Raw genomic sequence first — 15,885 nt, 5'->3', positions numbered from 1 at the left:
TTCATGCGTCACTCCCAGTACTGTACATCCTAAACAGTAACCACCCAGTTATGAGTCTGTTCTGAAAAAAGTTACGGTTAAAATTACTCTTGGCTAATTTATTTATTATAAGAGAAAAATACTGCTCTCTGGCAGAAAAAATACGGCTTAAAAAAAAACCGAACAGACTATGAGTCCTGAATTCGTGATAATCTAGCTCGGTACAAACAGGACAAAATTCTATCCATGTTTACATTGCCTTCAAACTTTCCTAAGTTTACTAATTCAAATATTATTACCAACTTGTGATTTCAAAATAAAATATGCTATGAAAATATATTCTTTGTTTAATCCAATAGTGCAAAATATTTTTTACAGCAGGAAACAAACAATGTTGTGAACATCTCCTTGCTCAGTTTGTCGCCACACGCTTCATAAGGTTGCATGTGGATCAACTTGTACAGCCCAAGGGGCTTGGGGCTTGATCCATCATGCCTACACCTTTTTGTGGATAGTGTGTTAACGTTAACTCCGATCAACACATTGACAGGCGCCTGGTTGCTCGAGACGACAACGTTCTACGCATAGTGGGAGGTGAGTCTAAACGACGAGACCAATCAACATGTCGATATCAAAACCGATCTGACGCTCATTCTTCGTCCGAAACACCATCGAACGTCTTACAAAAAGACTCATTGGGATGACACATAGTGGGGGTGTCCTAGTAGAATCCACAAGACCACCTAGAACATCGATAGATCTCGTTGACAGAAGTGCTTAAGAACAAGGTGTGGAAAGTTTGAGGTGGAAGATAAAAAGTAAGATAGATGTCATTTTTACCATTAGATATATGGATGTTTTTTAATCGGCCATGACCCTCGGGGTTGGTTTTACCACATACAGAGAAGATAAATAGTATGATGAATGTGGTTTTCATGATTAGATATATGGATTTCTTAACCCGCCATGATTCTCTTCTATATAAAGTCTTGTTTGGATGTAGTCGGATTCACATCAATCCACATGTGTTGAGGTGAATTGGAGTGGAATTTAAACTAAATTCTACCTCAATCCACACCAACACACATGGATTGAAATGAATCCGACAACATCCAAACAAGGCCTAAAGGGGTGGATTTCTCCTTGTAGAAAAAATTATTGCACATTATTTTTTAAGTTTCTCACGAGATTGAATAATGAGTTCCTAGCTAAAGAGAAAACGTGACCGCCAAATTGAATGAGTCAGGTTTAGATAGTGAACGTCGTAGTGAACGAGAAAAATTGGATCTTGACCCATTTTTGTCTACACAAATTGGCATGAGCCGGTTTTCCAAGATATTGCAAACTTTGTTATATTTAATCAAAATTTGATCCCCCTCTCCCCGCGTTTGCATATGTTTTCCAATCTATTTCAACCTCCAATGATGATCATACTTTAGGCGTCAACATAATGGAGTCCCCTAGACCATAGCTAGGGTCTTGTTTAGTTCCAAAAAAATTTTGGATTTTGTACTATAATATTTTCAGTTTTATTTGACAAATATTATCCAATCATGAACTAATTAGGCTCAAAAGATTTATCTCGTGATTTTACAGGCAAACTGTGCAATTAGTTTTTATTTTCGTCTATATCTAATGCTTCATGCATATGCCCCAAGATTTGATGTGACGAAGAATCTTGAAAAGTTTTCGGTTATTGCGTGAACTAAACAAGGCCTAGGTAAGGCTTTTTTGCACAGTGGTTGGACGACACGTACCATCATTTGCAAAAGATAGCTCTCAAAGGGAGCTTGGATTCCGCATGGCAGGTAGCTACACGTGTTTTTTTTCATGGCGATTAATACATTACTCAGAGTAATATTACCATTGTTTCTTTGACTTTTGGAGAAAAAAATAGTGAGGTTTCGTTCGGTGTCATGCGGAGTCGCTGGCCGGTTATTTGTCGCTGTCCGCGCGCTCGCGATTAATTCAGTGCAGATATGGTCCATGCATGAACTCCAGCAGTGTGGAAAATGGAAAATAGGGCGTGGCGTGGAGATTTGAAATTGGCCCGGCTCCAAACTTTTCACGTTCTAAACAGGACGGATTGGACTGTACAAGTAATGTACGGAGGGAGTTGGTAGCAGTGTGTTCCTTTTTTTTTTAAAAAAAAAGAAGCGAGAAAAGGATTTGATCGATCGAGTCGTGTTCGTGCGTGACAAAGCATCCATCGTCATGCATGTACTTACTCCTAATAAGCAAATAAACAATGAATCCGCCTGGTGCACGCAGACACACACAGAAAAAGCCGATGGATATATACTAGTGCTGATGACGGGTTCTAGTAAAATCACGAGGAACACACGCACGCACGTGGGCTCACTAAGTGCTCGTTCGTTTTAGGCCTTGTTTAGTTTACCAAAAATCAAAAAGTTTTTAAGATTTCTCGTCACATCAAATTATTATAGGATTCTAGGTTGGAATTAATCTAGGTGTCCATTTCCTGTGAAACGAACAGCGGCAGGGGTGCAGGCAGGGCAGCGGCGGCGTTACCGACAGCCGGCGTCGGCGAGCAAAACAGGGAAGCGCGCTGCAGGGAGCTAGCGGTCGGTCACGTGAAGTGCTACTGTGGCCGGCCCCGGCCCCGGCGGGAGCACACGTTCGTTCGTTGGCTCGCTCGCCGACTGGGTCCCGTGGTGGCCAGGCCGGCTAGAACTAAGATCTTGTTTACTTCCAATTTTTTTTTTAAAATATAAATAGTAGCACTTTCGTTTGTATTTGATAAATATTATCCAATTATAGACTAACTAGGCTCAAAAGATTCGTCTCGTCAATTCCGATCAAACTGTGCAATTAGTTTTTATTTTTATCTATATTTCATACTCCATGCATACGTTTAAAGATTCGATGTGACGGAGAATCTGAAAAATTTTGCAAAATTTTTTAAAAACTAAACAAGGCCTAGAAGCAGCCAGCCAGCCCAGACCAGCCCTGGTGATGAAATGCCGGTGAGTATATATGACATTCATTCACGTACATCAAGCACGGGGCACGTAACGTATGGCAACAGCATCAACAGGACGCACACCATGGAGGGGAGGCGGAAAGGAAAGGAAAGGAAAGGAGTGGACCTGTGGAATCCGCTAGCTGCTGCATGTGCCAGCGCCGTCCCATAGTCCCCATCGCGCGGCGACGGAGGATCCACCCGCCGGCCGCCTCTCCTCCAACCGTCACGTGACGTGACCCACAGCAACCTTCCTCTCGCGTAGTCCTAGTACACCTGATCAACTCTACCGCCGGCCATGCCATATGTACCAGTACGCCGTATCTCTGCGCCGAAGTGGGAGCGCCGCCATGTCGAGCCCCTCCATGAAGCGGCCCAGGAAGAAAGGTCCATTCGTTGCGGGCGGCGTCCTGCTCCACGAGGACGAACGCCATGGGCGATAGCTTGCGGATGGTCTGAACTCTGAAGCACCGAATTGAGGGCCCGTGGCTTGCCTTCACCACGCAGGAGACAGGACAACTACAGGATGCTGCGTGATCACGGATGCTGCTGGTGGCCACGGCATCGTCGACGGCGATGTGCAAGCCCTCAAGGTTGTGGTCGACGACGTCCCAACTGCTACGCGAGTGCCGCGGCGGGCGTGGCAGCGGCAACCGGCAGCAGCGGACGCGAACGCCAGCGGCGGAGGCGGGCACGAGCGGCGGTGCCCGGTAAGCTCAGGCGTCAGGCTGCGTGGGTGTGCTCTATCTTCAGATCAATTTAGAAGCTTCAGAATGCATACGTCTGAATCGTTCAATGCAAAGCAAAACAAAGCAATACAGCCGGTGGATTAGACCGATACACACGCCTCTTCATCGGAGTTTCAGCTATCAACCCGTGTTAACCATTATAACCAACCCAACCCAATAAACTAATTAAAACCACAGCAATCCGGTGGAAACCAATCCAGACCGCACCGGCAGATTTTTTTTTGGGTTCGTTTGCTTCCAAACCAGAAACCGGCAAACCCAGCCCATGAACAGGGTGACAGTACGGTACAGAGCTCACTGCTTAAGCGCCCCCTTCCTCTTGGCCCCTAGCTAGCGCGATTTCCATCCTCGGTCAAGATTGTGGTGCGATCAATGCATGACATACGGGCCTACCATCCAAACGCGTTACGACGCACGCGTCACCTTGGTTACCAAGCGTCCACACATGCGCAGTAAAGTTGAGCATGCAGCCCGCGGGTCAAAGGCACGGCCCAAAGCACGGTCATTTGGCCCGGCCCGAGCACGGCACGGCCCGATCCTAACTGGGCCCGGGCCGGCCCGAAGCACGTTGCGGGCCGTGCTTGGGCCGACCCCTCGGCCCGCTGGACGGCACGGCACGGCACGCTTTTAACAGCAGGCACGGTGTCGGCACGGTATCAGAAAATTTATAAAACTTGAAGTATTAGGTTCTATGACTTGTGAAACTTGTGACTTTTGGCAAATAAAATATGGTCTGAGAGTATATTGTGTTATGTAAATTGTGAAGTATTAATGTATGTGACTTGAATGTAATGTATTTATGCTTTGTTAAATTCTATATTAAATTTGGTGTTTTTCATATATTGGGCCATGGGCCGGCCCGAAGCACTATTGGGCCTCGTGCCTTTCGGGCCGGCCCGACACGAAAATCGGCCCACGGGCCGTGCCTGGCCGTCAAGCAGGCACGATGGGCGGTGCAGGCACGGCCCGGTGGCACGCGGGCCATACGGGCCCGTGCCCTTTCGGGTCGTGCCTCGCACGGGCCCGTGCCTGGCCGTGCCGGGCCGGCCCGTTGCTCATCTCTAATGCGCAGCCTAAGTGTCGCTACGAGTTTGGTAAAACAACTTTCTATATTGATTTTTTAGCAAAAAGAGAAAAAAGTCTTCTCCAGCTTTTTGGTAAAAGAGATACTTAAAAATAAAACGTTGTCAAATATTCTTCTCAGCTCATAAATTTGCAAAGTAGAGAGAACTCCCTACCCTCTAGTAAAAGATATGATCGGCTCTAATAAAGAAAAAAATAACAAATAAATATATACCCTACTATAAATTTTAAAATTTTAGAAAGCTATTATAGATTACTTTTGGAGAAGAACAAAATTTAAAGTTACTATTTCTTTTTATTAACTTGTTATATCTATTAGTTCAACAAATAAATTATACCAAACTTCTAGAGATGCTCTAATCTACGTAATCCCAATCAGGGCGTGTCAAGCATCTCTAGCTCAAAGCTGATGTTATTAACTTTACCTCATCCTATATGATGTTATGTGAGAGCATATTTTGAGGAAGAAGATGTTTTACCAAACGATTTACCAAAATGGTTCTAGTTCCACCAACAAAGAGTCTGTTTACTTGTCTAAAACGCCATGGTTGAATGTACTATTTGTTGTGAGAGAAAAACACTAATAAATGACTGTTAAATTAAGTAGATAAATTCAAACAAACATGTTCAAAACTATTCATGGAGTACCGTCAAAGAACAGCTTCATTGGTGAAGCGGAGCCATACAGAATAGGACCTTATTAGTCTCTTCCTACTGAAGCATACATATTGTACCATAAAAGAACAACCGCCGCGCCCCTGTGTTGCGTGTGCAATTAGCAATTGGGCCTTGTTTAGTTCTCGACTTCAAAGAACTTTGCACCCATTCTATCGAATCTTTCGACACATGCATGAAACATTAAATATAGAAAAAAAAACTAATTGTATAGTTTGGTTGTAAATCACGAGATAAATCTTTGAAGTCTAATTAATTTATGATTAGATTTAATTGTTATAGTAATTAACATACGCTAATAGTAGATTAATTAGGTTTAATAAATTTTTCTCGCAGTTTTCAAACAAGTTTTGTTTTTTGATTAGTCAATATTTAATACTTTCAATATATACCGATATTGATGCAAAAAAAAATTAGGAGAAAAGTTTCTGCAAAGCACGTCAACGCGTTGGTCAACCCACGTCTGGCACGTGCTGGGCTGGATCCCCACCACGGCACCACACGACGCCACAGCGGCCTCCCCCCACCGCTAACGACCGTCCCGCTAACGCCGTCGCCAGTCGTCACGGAGAGCCGAGATAGCGAGGAATAGAGGATGAGATGGACGCCGCCCGCCCGCCCACCCGTCCGCCGGCCGTATAAAGCGTCCCCGGCACAGCAGCAGCAGGAAAAAGGAAGAAGAGAGACCACCAGCCGGAGCCCGGAGCACAGCGGCAAGGGCCTGGCCGAGCTCCTGCCAGATCTCTCTCTAGTCTCCCCGCTCCTCGCTCGCCTCCTACGACCCCGCCGATCGACGCGCGCCGCAGGCAGACGCAGCAGGACAGCGCGCGGTGTGATGCGCGGCTATGGGGCTTCAAGGTACGTGCGCTCGCTCGCGATTTCTATTGCATGCTGGGGATCGGCGATCCGATTCCTTGCGTTCCGGCGGCGGGTCGGCTGGAGTTCGCTGACCGCGGCGGTTCGCCTGTTCCTGTTGTTGTTTGGGCCTCGCCCTCGCGCGCGAATGCAGGGGATAAGGCGACGCACGACTTCCTCTCGCTCTACACCGCCGCCAAGGACGCCGCCCTGCCGCTGCTCCACGAGTCCAAGCTGCCGCCGCCGCCGACGACGACGACGTCTCATCAAGGTGCGTGCCGGCGCCTGCCTGCCTGCGATTCACCATCTCTCTCTCCCTCCGCCCATGCTCTCTGTCTGCTCCGTCTAGCTCTCCTCGGCACAATTCAGGCGCTTGCACGGCGGATATCGTGCTCGCAAGATTTCTGTCCAATACAGTTTCGGTTAATTTCGTACGTTTGCTGTACGAAATTAACCTTTGGGAATTACTCTGCCTTTTTTGTTTTAATTTTGCTTGCGCTAGCTGCGTGGACGAGACCGTTCGTGAAGAAAGAAAAAGGGTAGAAAACGACACATCAACGGAACAAAGAAATGCTCACGTGTAGCTACAGCTGGTAGTAGCAGTTCGTCTAGTGGTGGTGGATGCACATGGAGCCAGCCGTGCACGACCTTCTCTGCGCCGCTGCCAATTCCTCCATATTCCATTTCAAAATTTTTGGAAACCTCTATAAACTCGAACTGCGAGAGTTCACTGTTGTTTTCGTGACACCAGACCATGACCACTACAATTTTATCTCCGTTTTCTCTGTTTCACTGGTGACGTTGTTCGTCGACCTGCAACTCTCTGGCTGGCTGCGGTGATAACCACGGCCGGTGCACGTGCGTGCAGGTTTGTTCCTCAAGACGCACGACTTGCTGCAGCCGCTGGAGAGGCCACCACCACCGCAAGCCCCCGCTGAGAAGCCGCTCCACCAGCACTTGCTGCCCGGCGGCATCGGCACGTTCAGCATCAGCCCAGGCCCGCGCGGGCGCGGCGCGGCGGCCGTCGTGAAGCAGGAGCAGCAGACGCCCTTCGCGCTCTGGGGGCAGCCGGACCCTCGAGGTACGCCACGCCACCTCTTCTCCTCTCCCTCCTGGTAGCTTTCCTTTGCTGTGCTTGAATGGTCCCGGTGGCGAGTTGACGCCGGCGGTGCAGCGCAGGCGTCGCGTGGCCACCGGCGCGATGACGCGGTTGGTGCGGTGCGTGCCACCGTGCCCCCGGTCTGCCAAAGCGTGCCGCGTTTTTTCTAGAGTGGGCGACGCTAGCTCCTAGACTCGTAGGTCTGGTCGCCGCAGGATGCATGCGTGGACCCTTGGGCCTGGGCCCTGCTGCTGGTAGGCCTACTTTTCTGGGCCGCGTCGACTTTTCCTATCTATTTTTTTCGGCCTGGAATTGTAAGCCTTATATATAAATAAAAATAAGAATTTTCTGATTAACTATAAAATAAAAAACCGCCGATATAAGAAATCAAATTAGTTTTATTAATTTTTTCATAAAATATGTTCTGCTTGTGCATTTTTAGTTAAAGTATTACCCACTTGTTTCTAAATTGTAAGCCGTTTTGGCTTTTTTCTAAAATATATGGGGCTGTTTAGTTTCCCTTCTATCTTTTTAAAAAATTAAGTTTTGGTTCATCATTTTGCATAATATAACTAAACACCATGTGAATTTTTTAGCAAAAAAGTGGTTATTCTCTATTTTGCAATAAATTTTGCATTTTAGATGAAACTAAGCATAACCCTCAAAATTTTGGCATTTTGCATTTCACTGTTCCAAAGTAGTTGATATTTTGTATTTTATGGGAGCTAAACACCCCCTATATAACCCTTTTGCTATGCATCTAAATTTGTAGTTTACCTAGGTATATATTAAAAGTAAGAGCAATGATTTATAATTTGGAAGGGATTGAGTTGATGTTAATATGCTTTTTAAAAGATCATGAAAGGTAGAGGAATCTGTCTTCACACGAAAGCAAAGTGAATTAGTACAATTTGAAACGGGGGGGGCTACATTTTCCTCTGAAAATCATGTATTTTCATTATAATAGTACATAGAAAAACTTATCATTATGTTGGTCAGTATGCTACACATTGCATTCCTCCGATCATTCGATGAACAAACGCCAGAGACAAAGGTGAGTAGCTAAAGGCGTGTGCTTTCCGCTCTGTCTGTCGACTTGGCAGGTCACCCGTGGTCGCTCCCCTTCGCCGCGCGCTGCGTCGCCGTCGCCTCCGCCAGGCCACAACAACCCCAGCCACAGCAACAGAGGCCGCCGGAGCGGAAGGCGTGCGGCGGCTTCATGGACGCCGGCTCCAGATCCAGCGGCGGCGCGGGATTCGACGACGACGATGGCCTCGCTGCCCGCCGCGAGGTCTCCTCCTCGCTCAAAGGTAGCGCTTCTCGATTATGCTAAATCTGGCTCTTTTGTTCCTGTGTTGCTGGAGCCGTTTGGGCAGGTCAGTGGTGAAACGAGGCGATTCTGACGGTGTTCTGGTGCTCGTTATTTGTGTTCTTTCTGGGTTCCAGACCACAGAGTGGAGGCTAAGGGCGGGAGCTGCAGCGGCAGCGCCGGAACGGACCAGCTGCCCAACACGCCACGCTCCAAGCACTCCGCCACGGAGCAGCGCAGGCGCAGCAAGATCAATGACAGGTGGGCTGACGCAGCTTTCCTAGTTCATTCAGAAATCAGAAATAGGGATTGTTGGTCGTACCCGTACTGTTTATTTGTTTCGCCGCCTGCTCGCGTGTCCTGTCTCTCTTATATATGTAGCACATAAAGAATATATGTTACTCAATCCATCCCAAATTATGTCGTTTGACTTTTTTTGACACCAAATTTGACCAAACACATTTTCGCTGCTTAACGGTGTGATGTTAAACTTCTCCTGAGAGCCGTTCTGATAATTCAGTTGGATACAACTCGATCTGCACGTTTAGTAGTCTCTAATCTGACACATGAGGATACAAGTATGCTGCTGTGGCTATTTGATTTTTACGTCTGGGATGCAGACATCCAGCGATGATGATGGTGGCTCTGCTGGTTTTGTAGAGCTAGGATAAACAGTGTAGTAGATGTGGTTAGGAGGTCTGTTTCTCAGCTGTGGATTGGGATATACTATGTTTTATGGGAGGTGTTCAGAAATCATGTGCTGCTCACCCTGAAGAATGCTGGCACAAGTGAATCTTTAGCTCCAGATGTTTTTTCCTCTGTACTTATTTCCTGATAAGATATTATTGTATGGCACTAAACAGTAAGCACTGTTCAGAGCACTAAACACGCATGTGACCTTACTTTTCTACTCATGTCATCTTCTAACAGGTTTCAGATACTTAGAGAAATCTTGCCGCAAAATGATCAAAAGCGAGACAAAGCATCATTTCTCCTAGAGGTTAACACATTGCAGCATTTTATTCTTTGCAGACAAAAAGACATTGTAGCAGTTGTGTCGGCATAATCTGTTCCCATTTGATATTATACTGATCCATCAACAATTGCTTTAATGCAGGTCATTGAATACATACGGTTTTTGCAAGAGAAAGTAGAAAAGCACGAGGCTTCACAACCAGAGTGGAACCAAGAAAATGCAAAGATCATGCCATGGTCTAACATCTACTTCCGGTCTTCCTGGAAAAATTCACAGGTAAGCTATCAGCACAGCTTTACCTTTCTGCACAGTGAAGTTTGTGAGGGCTGAGGGTGAGATTTTAACCAGCCCCTTGTCTGCATCTTATCCATGTGCTGCAGAACAAGGACGAAGTAAACGGAGATACAACCACCGATGCATCACTAGTCATAAAAAATGGCTCCTCCCCACGGTTTCCTTTTGCTGCAAAGCCTGGGGACCTTAACAATGCAGCTGCGTTTGAAACTGCCTCGGGTGCACATGAACGGGTAGAACTAGAACCAAAGGGTTGTGTGCCTCGCAAAGAAGATGAAACTCCCAATAATGTTACAAGTATGCCTTTTTTTTTATCCAGTTACCGTTTTACAATCTGCAACAGCTTTATGCACTCCTCTCAATTATTGGAGCTTTTAATTGTTTCTGTAATTCATGGAAGATGTTTTTATTCATGTGCAGATAATGTTGCCACCCAGCAAGCAGCAGAAACACAGTTGACAAATCCGTCACCCTCAGACGACTTGGCAGGCAACAATGGGATGCTGAACAACCCTGAGTTGGCCATAGATGAGGGGACAATCAGCTTGTCGAGCCAATATTCCGAAGGGTATGTACCATCAGTGGATTACTAACAAAATATATATTTTCTTTCAAAAGTTTATATCAATCATCTGTATGTTTTATGTGCTCTGTCGTTTTCAGAATGCTGTTTCTTGCATTTGCAACGCTTGAACCCTGTATAATTTCTAATGTCTTGATTCTATTTTTTTCCCCAACTTATAACAGCTTGCTTACTACCTTGAATCTTGCGCTGCAAAACTCGGGCGTAGATTTATCGCAAGCTAGCATCTCGGTGCAGATCAATCTCGGTAAGCGGGCTATCAAGAGGTGCAATGATCCTGGGCCAAACCCCACTTCCAAGGTACTAGCCATCTAGAGTATAAGTGTATTTGGTTTCGTTGTCAAATCATTGTTGTAGGCTTTTTCCTCCCAAAATGCTTACAAGAAAACCTTTGCGCTGCAGGATCTCATGAACCACATGTCTCATGATCAAGAGATTGGGCAGCAGCTAATAAGGTCAGGGGACGGCGCTAGAGAACGCTCGCGGGCAACTAAGCGGCACAGATCAGAGAGATAACATCCGTTGGATGTCTGCTCATTGCCGACGCGAAAGATGGTTCAATCCTAGTTTTTTGGCGCTCCCCCCCCCCCCCCCCCCCCCACCCACCCCCACACACACAACAAGAGGGGAGCCTCGGTGTATGGTGCGTGTATGTTAAGCCCTACCAGGCGATGACACGGGACTACGCTGCTGCATTCTTTGATTGATTCGATTGCGTCTAGTGATAGGCTGCTGCTGCTCCCGTCCCAGACTGTGAAGCTGCTTTTGTTCATAATTCATAGCATAGGCTTCCATTGTCATGAGAAGTTGGGTTTGCATCCCTCCCCTCTGTAAGACTGTGACACAGACAGACCTCCCTTGTAGTGTAGTGTAGCGTACATACATGTCGTGATGGTTCTTTCGCCGGCCAATGTGCAGTGCAGTGCAGCTGCTGGCTGGTCCAAAGTGAAACACATCAAATTAATGTTGTGCTGTTACCAGTTGCCTTGTGTGCAACCGTCTCTTTCTCTCTGAAGATGGCATGGCACTGCCACAGCGCTGTCACACACACAATCGCTGCATTGTGTATTATTGCTGTACTGGCAGCATGTAATGTAGGAGTAACACTGGTTGCTAGGAATGGAATGGTGTTGCAGCAGCCAAGGCGCGAGTGGCGTCTGCAGTGTGGCGCACTAGCTCGGGTGGGGCCGGGCAGCGCCAGCCAGCGTTGATGTGTGTGTTGAGACTTGGCGAGTGGAGTCCACGGCCGGGCACGGGAGAAATCTCACGTCGCATGCCATGATTACCTCCTGATACCGGAATTGGAAGAAAGCTATAGTATTAGTATAGCAGTCGTCGTGATCGATCGCGGAATTTGTGAGGAGTGCGCGCCAGGCAGACATGGACATGATCCTTGCGCGCTCCCGTGATCTGATCGGAATTTGACGACGCTCGCACCGGTGCCGTGCCGATCTGAGTGCGCGCCCACTCCTTGAATTCCTCCTAGCTACTAATAGCTGATAGTGGCCGGCTGGTTGGTCTCCTCCGCGACGTGCCAATGGAAGAGAAGAGAAGAGAAGAGAAGGGAGGTGGTCGTGGCTCTGGCTCGCCTGCTCCTCCTGCATCCTGGACTGGACTGGACTGGAGTGGCTCCGTTGCGATGCGTGTGGTGTGGTTCTCGGTTCTGGGCCAGCGCTCTCGCTCTCGCTCTCGCTCCACGACCACGGATCATGTGCCGCCGATGTCCGTCCGCGTGGCATGGCGGCGCCGCGGACCGAGAATTCCTTGCGTGATGCGCCGGACCGGTGTGGTGTGGGAGAGGAGGTTCGGTTCCATTCCATGCCTGGGCCCCGCGCGGCGACGGCGACCACCGCCCACTCGGGGCCGGGGCCGTGTGCGGATGTGCGCGCTCAGGCGGGCGGACGGCCGTACGGACTGCGATCCAACGCGCTTGGGTTGGCTGGTGTGGGGACTCCTGTCCTGACCTCTGCTTCTTGCTGCTGCTGTGTGCGATTCGTCGCATGTCTCAACCCGCGTGATACTTACTGATGGGTCAGGGCATCGGATCGCGTGGGGTTGGTTGGTTACTTCTTCTTGTCGCTGCCAGCCAGCCACAGCCACGCCATGTGCTCTGCTCATGCCCATGTCAATTGTCAAGAGCCGTGTTGTCGAGCCGTCCAAGGGTCCATTGGCACATCGGCCACGGCAGTGCACCATCTGAGCGAGCAATTGCATTGCAGGTCGAGTAGGAGTAGAGACTACTGTAGAGAGCAGTCCAAAACTACTGCTCCATTGCATGGAGAAGAACAATCTGAGCGAGCAGGCGAGCAGGTGGTTGGGTCCCACGGCGCGCACTAGGCCAGCGGGTCCGGAACCAATACCCAGTAGGCAGGCACCCGACGCAGGCGTCTCCACAAAGTGGGACCCACCGGCCCCCACGCCTTACGGCTAGCCTAACGCGTCGCGAAGCGTAAGCGTCCCCACCCGACATTGGCCTTGTAGCCCCTCCAATCTCCAGAGCCTGACGTGGCGCGCTCCAGAACCACCCGACCCAGCCGCCGGTGGCCGACACGCCGCATGCCGCACCGTCACCGACACGCGGGCCACCAGACGGCTCGGCGTATGGCGTGTCGACACGTCGTCCCTCGTCACGCGCGGCACAGCCGGGGGGCGTACGGCACGGCGGCCGGCCGGGGTCCCGTCACCGTCGCCGTCCCTCATTTTCAAACCCATGGACCGCCCGCTGCTGTAGTACGTACGGGGCCCACGGGAGGTCGCGTCGATTCGCAGCAGCGCGCCGCCCCACCCCCCCCCCATCACGTCACGCGGCGTGGGCTTCCGCGCCTCCCTGCCTGCTACGTGGGGCCCACGCGCCTCCTTGCAACGGATGGATGGCGTGAGCACGTCGCCATCCTCCGTAACGGCGACCGCGACCATAAGAGAGAAGCCAAAGCCTGCCCCGGCGGCAACCGCCCCCGCCTCCCTCTATCTCGCAGTTCTTCGTCCCTCCGGCTCCCCTTCGCCTTCTCTCTCTCTCTACGCCACGGGCCCGCGCGCATCGCAGCCAGAGCCAGGCACGACGGCGCCGTCGCGCATGCAGGAGGTGTCCGTCGAGCCCGGCCGTCGGCCGGCGCAGCAGCCGCACCATCAGTTCGCGGGCGTCGACCTCCGCCGACCCAAGGGGTACGCCACGGCGCCGGTGCAGGAGGCGACACCGGCGGTCAAGGTTGCCGAGGGCGGGGACCCGTGCCCGCGGTGCGCGTCGCGGGACACCAAGTTCTGCTACTACAACAACTACAACACCTCCCAGCCACGCCACTTCTGCAAGGGCTGCCGCCGCTACTGGACCAAGGGCGGCACGCTGCGCAACGTCCCCGTCGGAGGCGGCACCCGCAAGAAGCCCTCGTCGTCGTCCTACGCGGCGGCGGCAGCAGCAGCAGCAGACGCCGACAACAAGCCGCCGAAGAAGAAGCCCGCCAGCAAGAAGCGCCGCGTCGAGGCGCCGGTCCCGGAGCCCGCCGCTGCCGCAGACGCCAGTGGTGTCACAGACACCGTCGCCGCCGCCGACTCCGCCAAGACGACGACGACGACGACCACCACCACCACCGACGGCGCCAGCGAGATCACCACGGAGACTGAGGCGGCGGTCGCCGTGGCGGTTCCAGTGGCGGAGGAGGACTCCGAGTCCCTGGCGCACCTGCTGCTGCAGCCTGGGGCGGAGGAGGCCGTCTCGCTCGGTCTCGGGCTCTCCGACTTCCCCTCCGCCGCCGGGAAGGCGGTGCTTGACGACGACTCGTTCGTGTGGCCCGCGGCGTTCGACCTGGGCACGTGCTGGGCCAGCGCCGGGTTCGCCGACACGGACCCCGCCAGCCTCTTCCTCAACCTCCCGTGACATGGTCGCGGGCGGCGAGGCGTCCTCCTGCTCTGCTCAGCTCAGCTCAGCTCAGGTGTGGGTTTTGCGGCCGACGACCTGGTTGAGCCCGATCAAAGGAGTGAAACTGAATGTTTTTCTTCTCTTCTCTTCTCCTCTCCTCTTGTGGCAGTTAATTAATTTAGTGGTACATGACGAGTTGACGGCATGGTTCTTACTTTTGTTGGGGGTATAAGTAAGTAAGTAGATGATTATGATGATGATACTAGTAGTTTTCTAGTATGTGTGACGTGAGAGATGATCGTGACGACGACGACGACGACGACCTTGATTTTTAGCTTTCTGAGAAGGTCAACTAGTGGCCTCTGTATGATTTTAGTTTTTTTTTTTTCTCACTCATGAACTCATCAGACGGCTATTGGCTAACTCATCATCAACAGCTTCATTTCTACTCTTATCTGGGGTTGGGGTTGTCTATAAACTAGACTGAGCTTTGTTGTTTGTCTGGGATTCTTCCTTGTTTTCATGGTTCTGTCGTGCAATCATGTTTTTTATTTTTTCCTAAGAAAAAATAATAATGGCAAGACTCGTCTCCCTCGGTTCTCCTGGTTTCCATAGGCATAGCCAGAGCCGCAGAGCATGCAGGGAAAGCACTCATCCACGCCGCCGTTGATGAGTGCATCATCATCATCATCCATATGGGTCCGCCAGCGATAGCGAGGGTGGTGGTGGTCATGTTGATGGATGGTGCTCATCGGCAGGCACACTAGCTAGGAAGGAGTCCAGCGAGAGGAGAGGAGGCCGGCACGTACGTCTGCTGCAATGCAACAGCTAGTGTCGTCGCCCCTGGACGATTGGCCGGGCGATGGGTGGAAGCCGTCGGAAGGGAACAAGGACACGTATGAGCATCGATGCCCCCGCGCGCGGCTGGCAATGGCATCGCATCCAGCCTGCAGGGTGGACAGGTGGATCCGCCCATGATTCCAAGCGCCAGCGAGCGGTGTAGCGTCCACCGGCCGGGCGACGCCGCCGCTTGGCTGGGGCATCCGGTTCGCCGCAGGCGCAGGGGCATCATGGCAGCCAGCCAGTGATCACTGCGTTGCGTGCGGTGGGGAGCAGAGGCCCTGAAAGCTTGGGCTTGGGCTTGGTCTTGGTCTTGGTTGGCGCCGACGACGCCGTTGATGATCTTGGATGGATGGGAGAAGCAAGCAAGTAGGAGTACACCCACAGCGAGCGAGCCAGTGGCGTCGGGCGCGTCCTGCTGTTTGTTTCGGTTGCACGTCGCCCTCCGCCATCTGCCTGCCAAGGCAAGGGGCAACGGGCAACGTGCCGACGCCCGCCCGCGCCTCCCCGTGAGGCTGATGAAGCGTCTCGACGGACGACGACTGGACCTCGCGACCGCGACGGGGGGTTGTACCTTGTGCCCTGTTTTGTTGGTGGGGCCTGCTGT

At 50.9% G+C, this 15,885-nt stretch overlaps 2 protein-coding genes across 2 annotated transcripts; both read left to right on the top strand.

Moving 5' to 3' along the window:
* LOC8055367 (transcription factor BIM1) lies at positions 6,121 to 11,588 on the top strand. Its single transcript, XM_002445928.2, has 11 exons — positions 6,121 to 6,327; positions 6,479 to 6,595; positions 7,193 to 7,405; positions 8,527 to 8,733; positions 8,870 to 8,993; positions 9,663 to 9,732; positions 9,850 to 9,984; positions 10,089 to 10,299; positions 10,423 to 10,570; positions 10,750 to 10,885; positions 10,988 to 11,588. Exons 1-11 carry the CDS (start codon positions 6,315 to 6,317, stop codon positions 11,099 to 11,101), a joined length of 1,488 nt encoding a protein of 495 aa, XP_002445973.1. The 5' UTR covers positions 6,121 to 6,314; the 3' UTR covers positions 11,102 to 11,588.
* On the top strand, positions 13,437 to 14,938 carry LOC8055366 (dof zinc finger protein MNB1A). The gene has a single exon (XM_002445927.2). The coding sequence runs from the start codon at positions 13,452 to 13,454 to the stop codon at positions 14,454 to 14,456; it is 1,005 nt and encodes a 334-aa protein (XP_002445972.2). The 5' UTR covers positions 13,437 to 13,451; the 3' UTR covers positions 14,457 to 14,938.

Source organism: Sorghum bicolor, chromosome 7 (genome assembly GCF_000003195.3).
Source record: "Sorghum bicolor cultivar BTx623 chromosome 7, Sorghum_bicolor_NCBIv3, whole genome shotgun sequence".
NCBI classification, from domain to species: domain Eukaryota; kingdom Viridiplantae; phylum Streptophyta; class Magnoliopsida; order Poales; family Poaceae; genus Sorghum; species Sorghum bicolor.
This window is presented reverse-complemented; position numbering and strand designations above follow the sequence as displayed.

What these genes read in the sequence shown, in the direction of transcription:
- LOC8055366 (XM_002445927.2), top strand. Translation starts at nt 13,452, where the DNA reads ATGGATGGCGTGAGCACGTCGCCATCCTCCGTAACGGCGACCGCGACC.
- LOC8055367 (XM_002445928.2), top strand. An exon ending in GGTCTCCTCCTCGCTCAAAG is followed by an intron (nt 8,734 to 8,869) that starts GTAGCGCTTCTC and finishes TCTGGGTTCCAG; the next exon opens with ACCACAGAGTGGAGGCTAAG. An exon ending in CGCAGCAAGATCAATGACAG is followed by an intron (nt 8,994 to 9,662) that starts GTGGGCTGACGC and finishes ATCTTCTAACAG; the next exon opens with GTTTCAGATACTTAGAGAAA.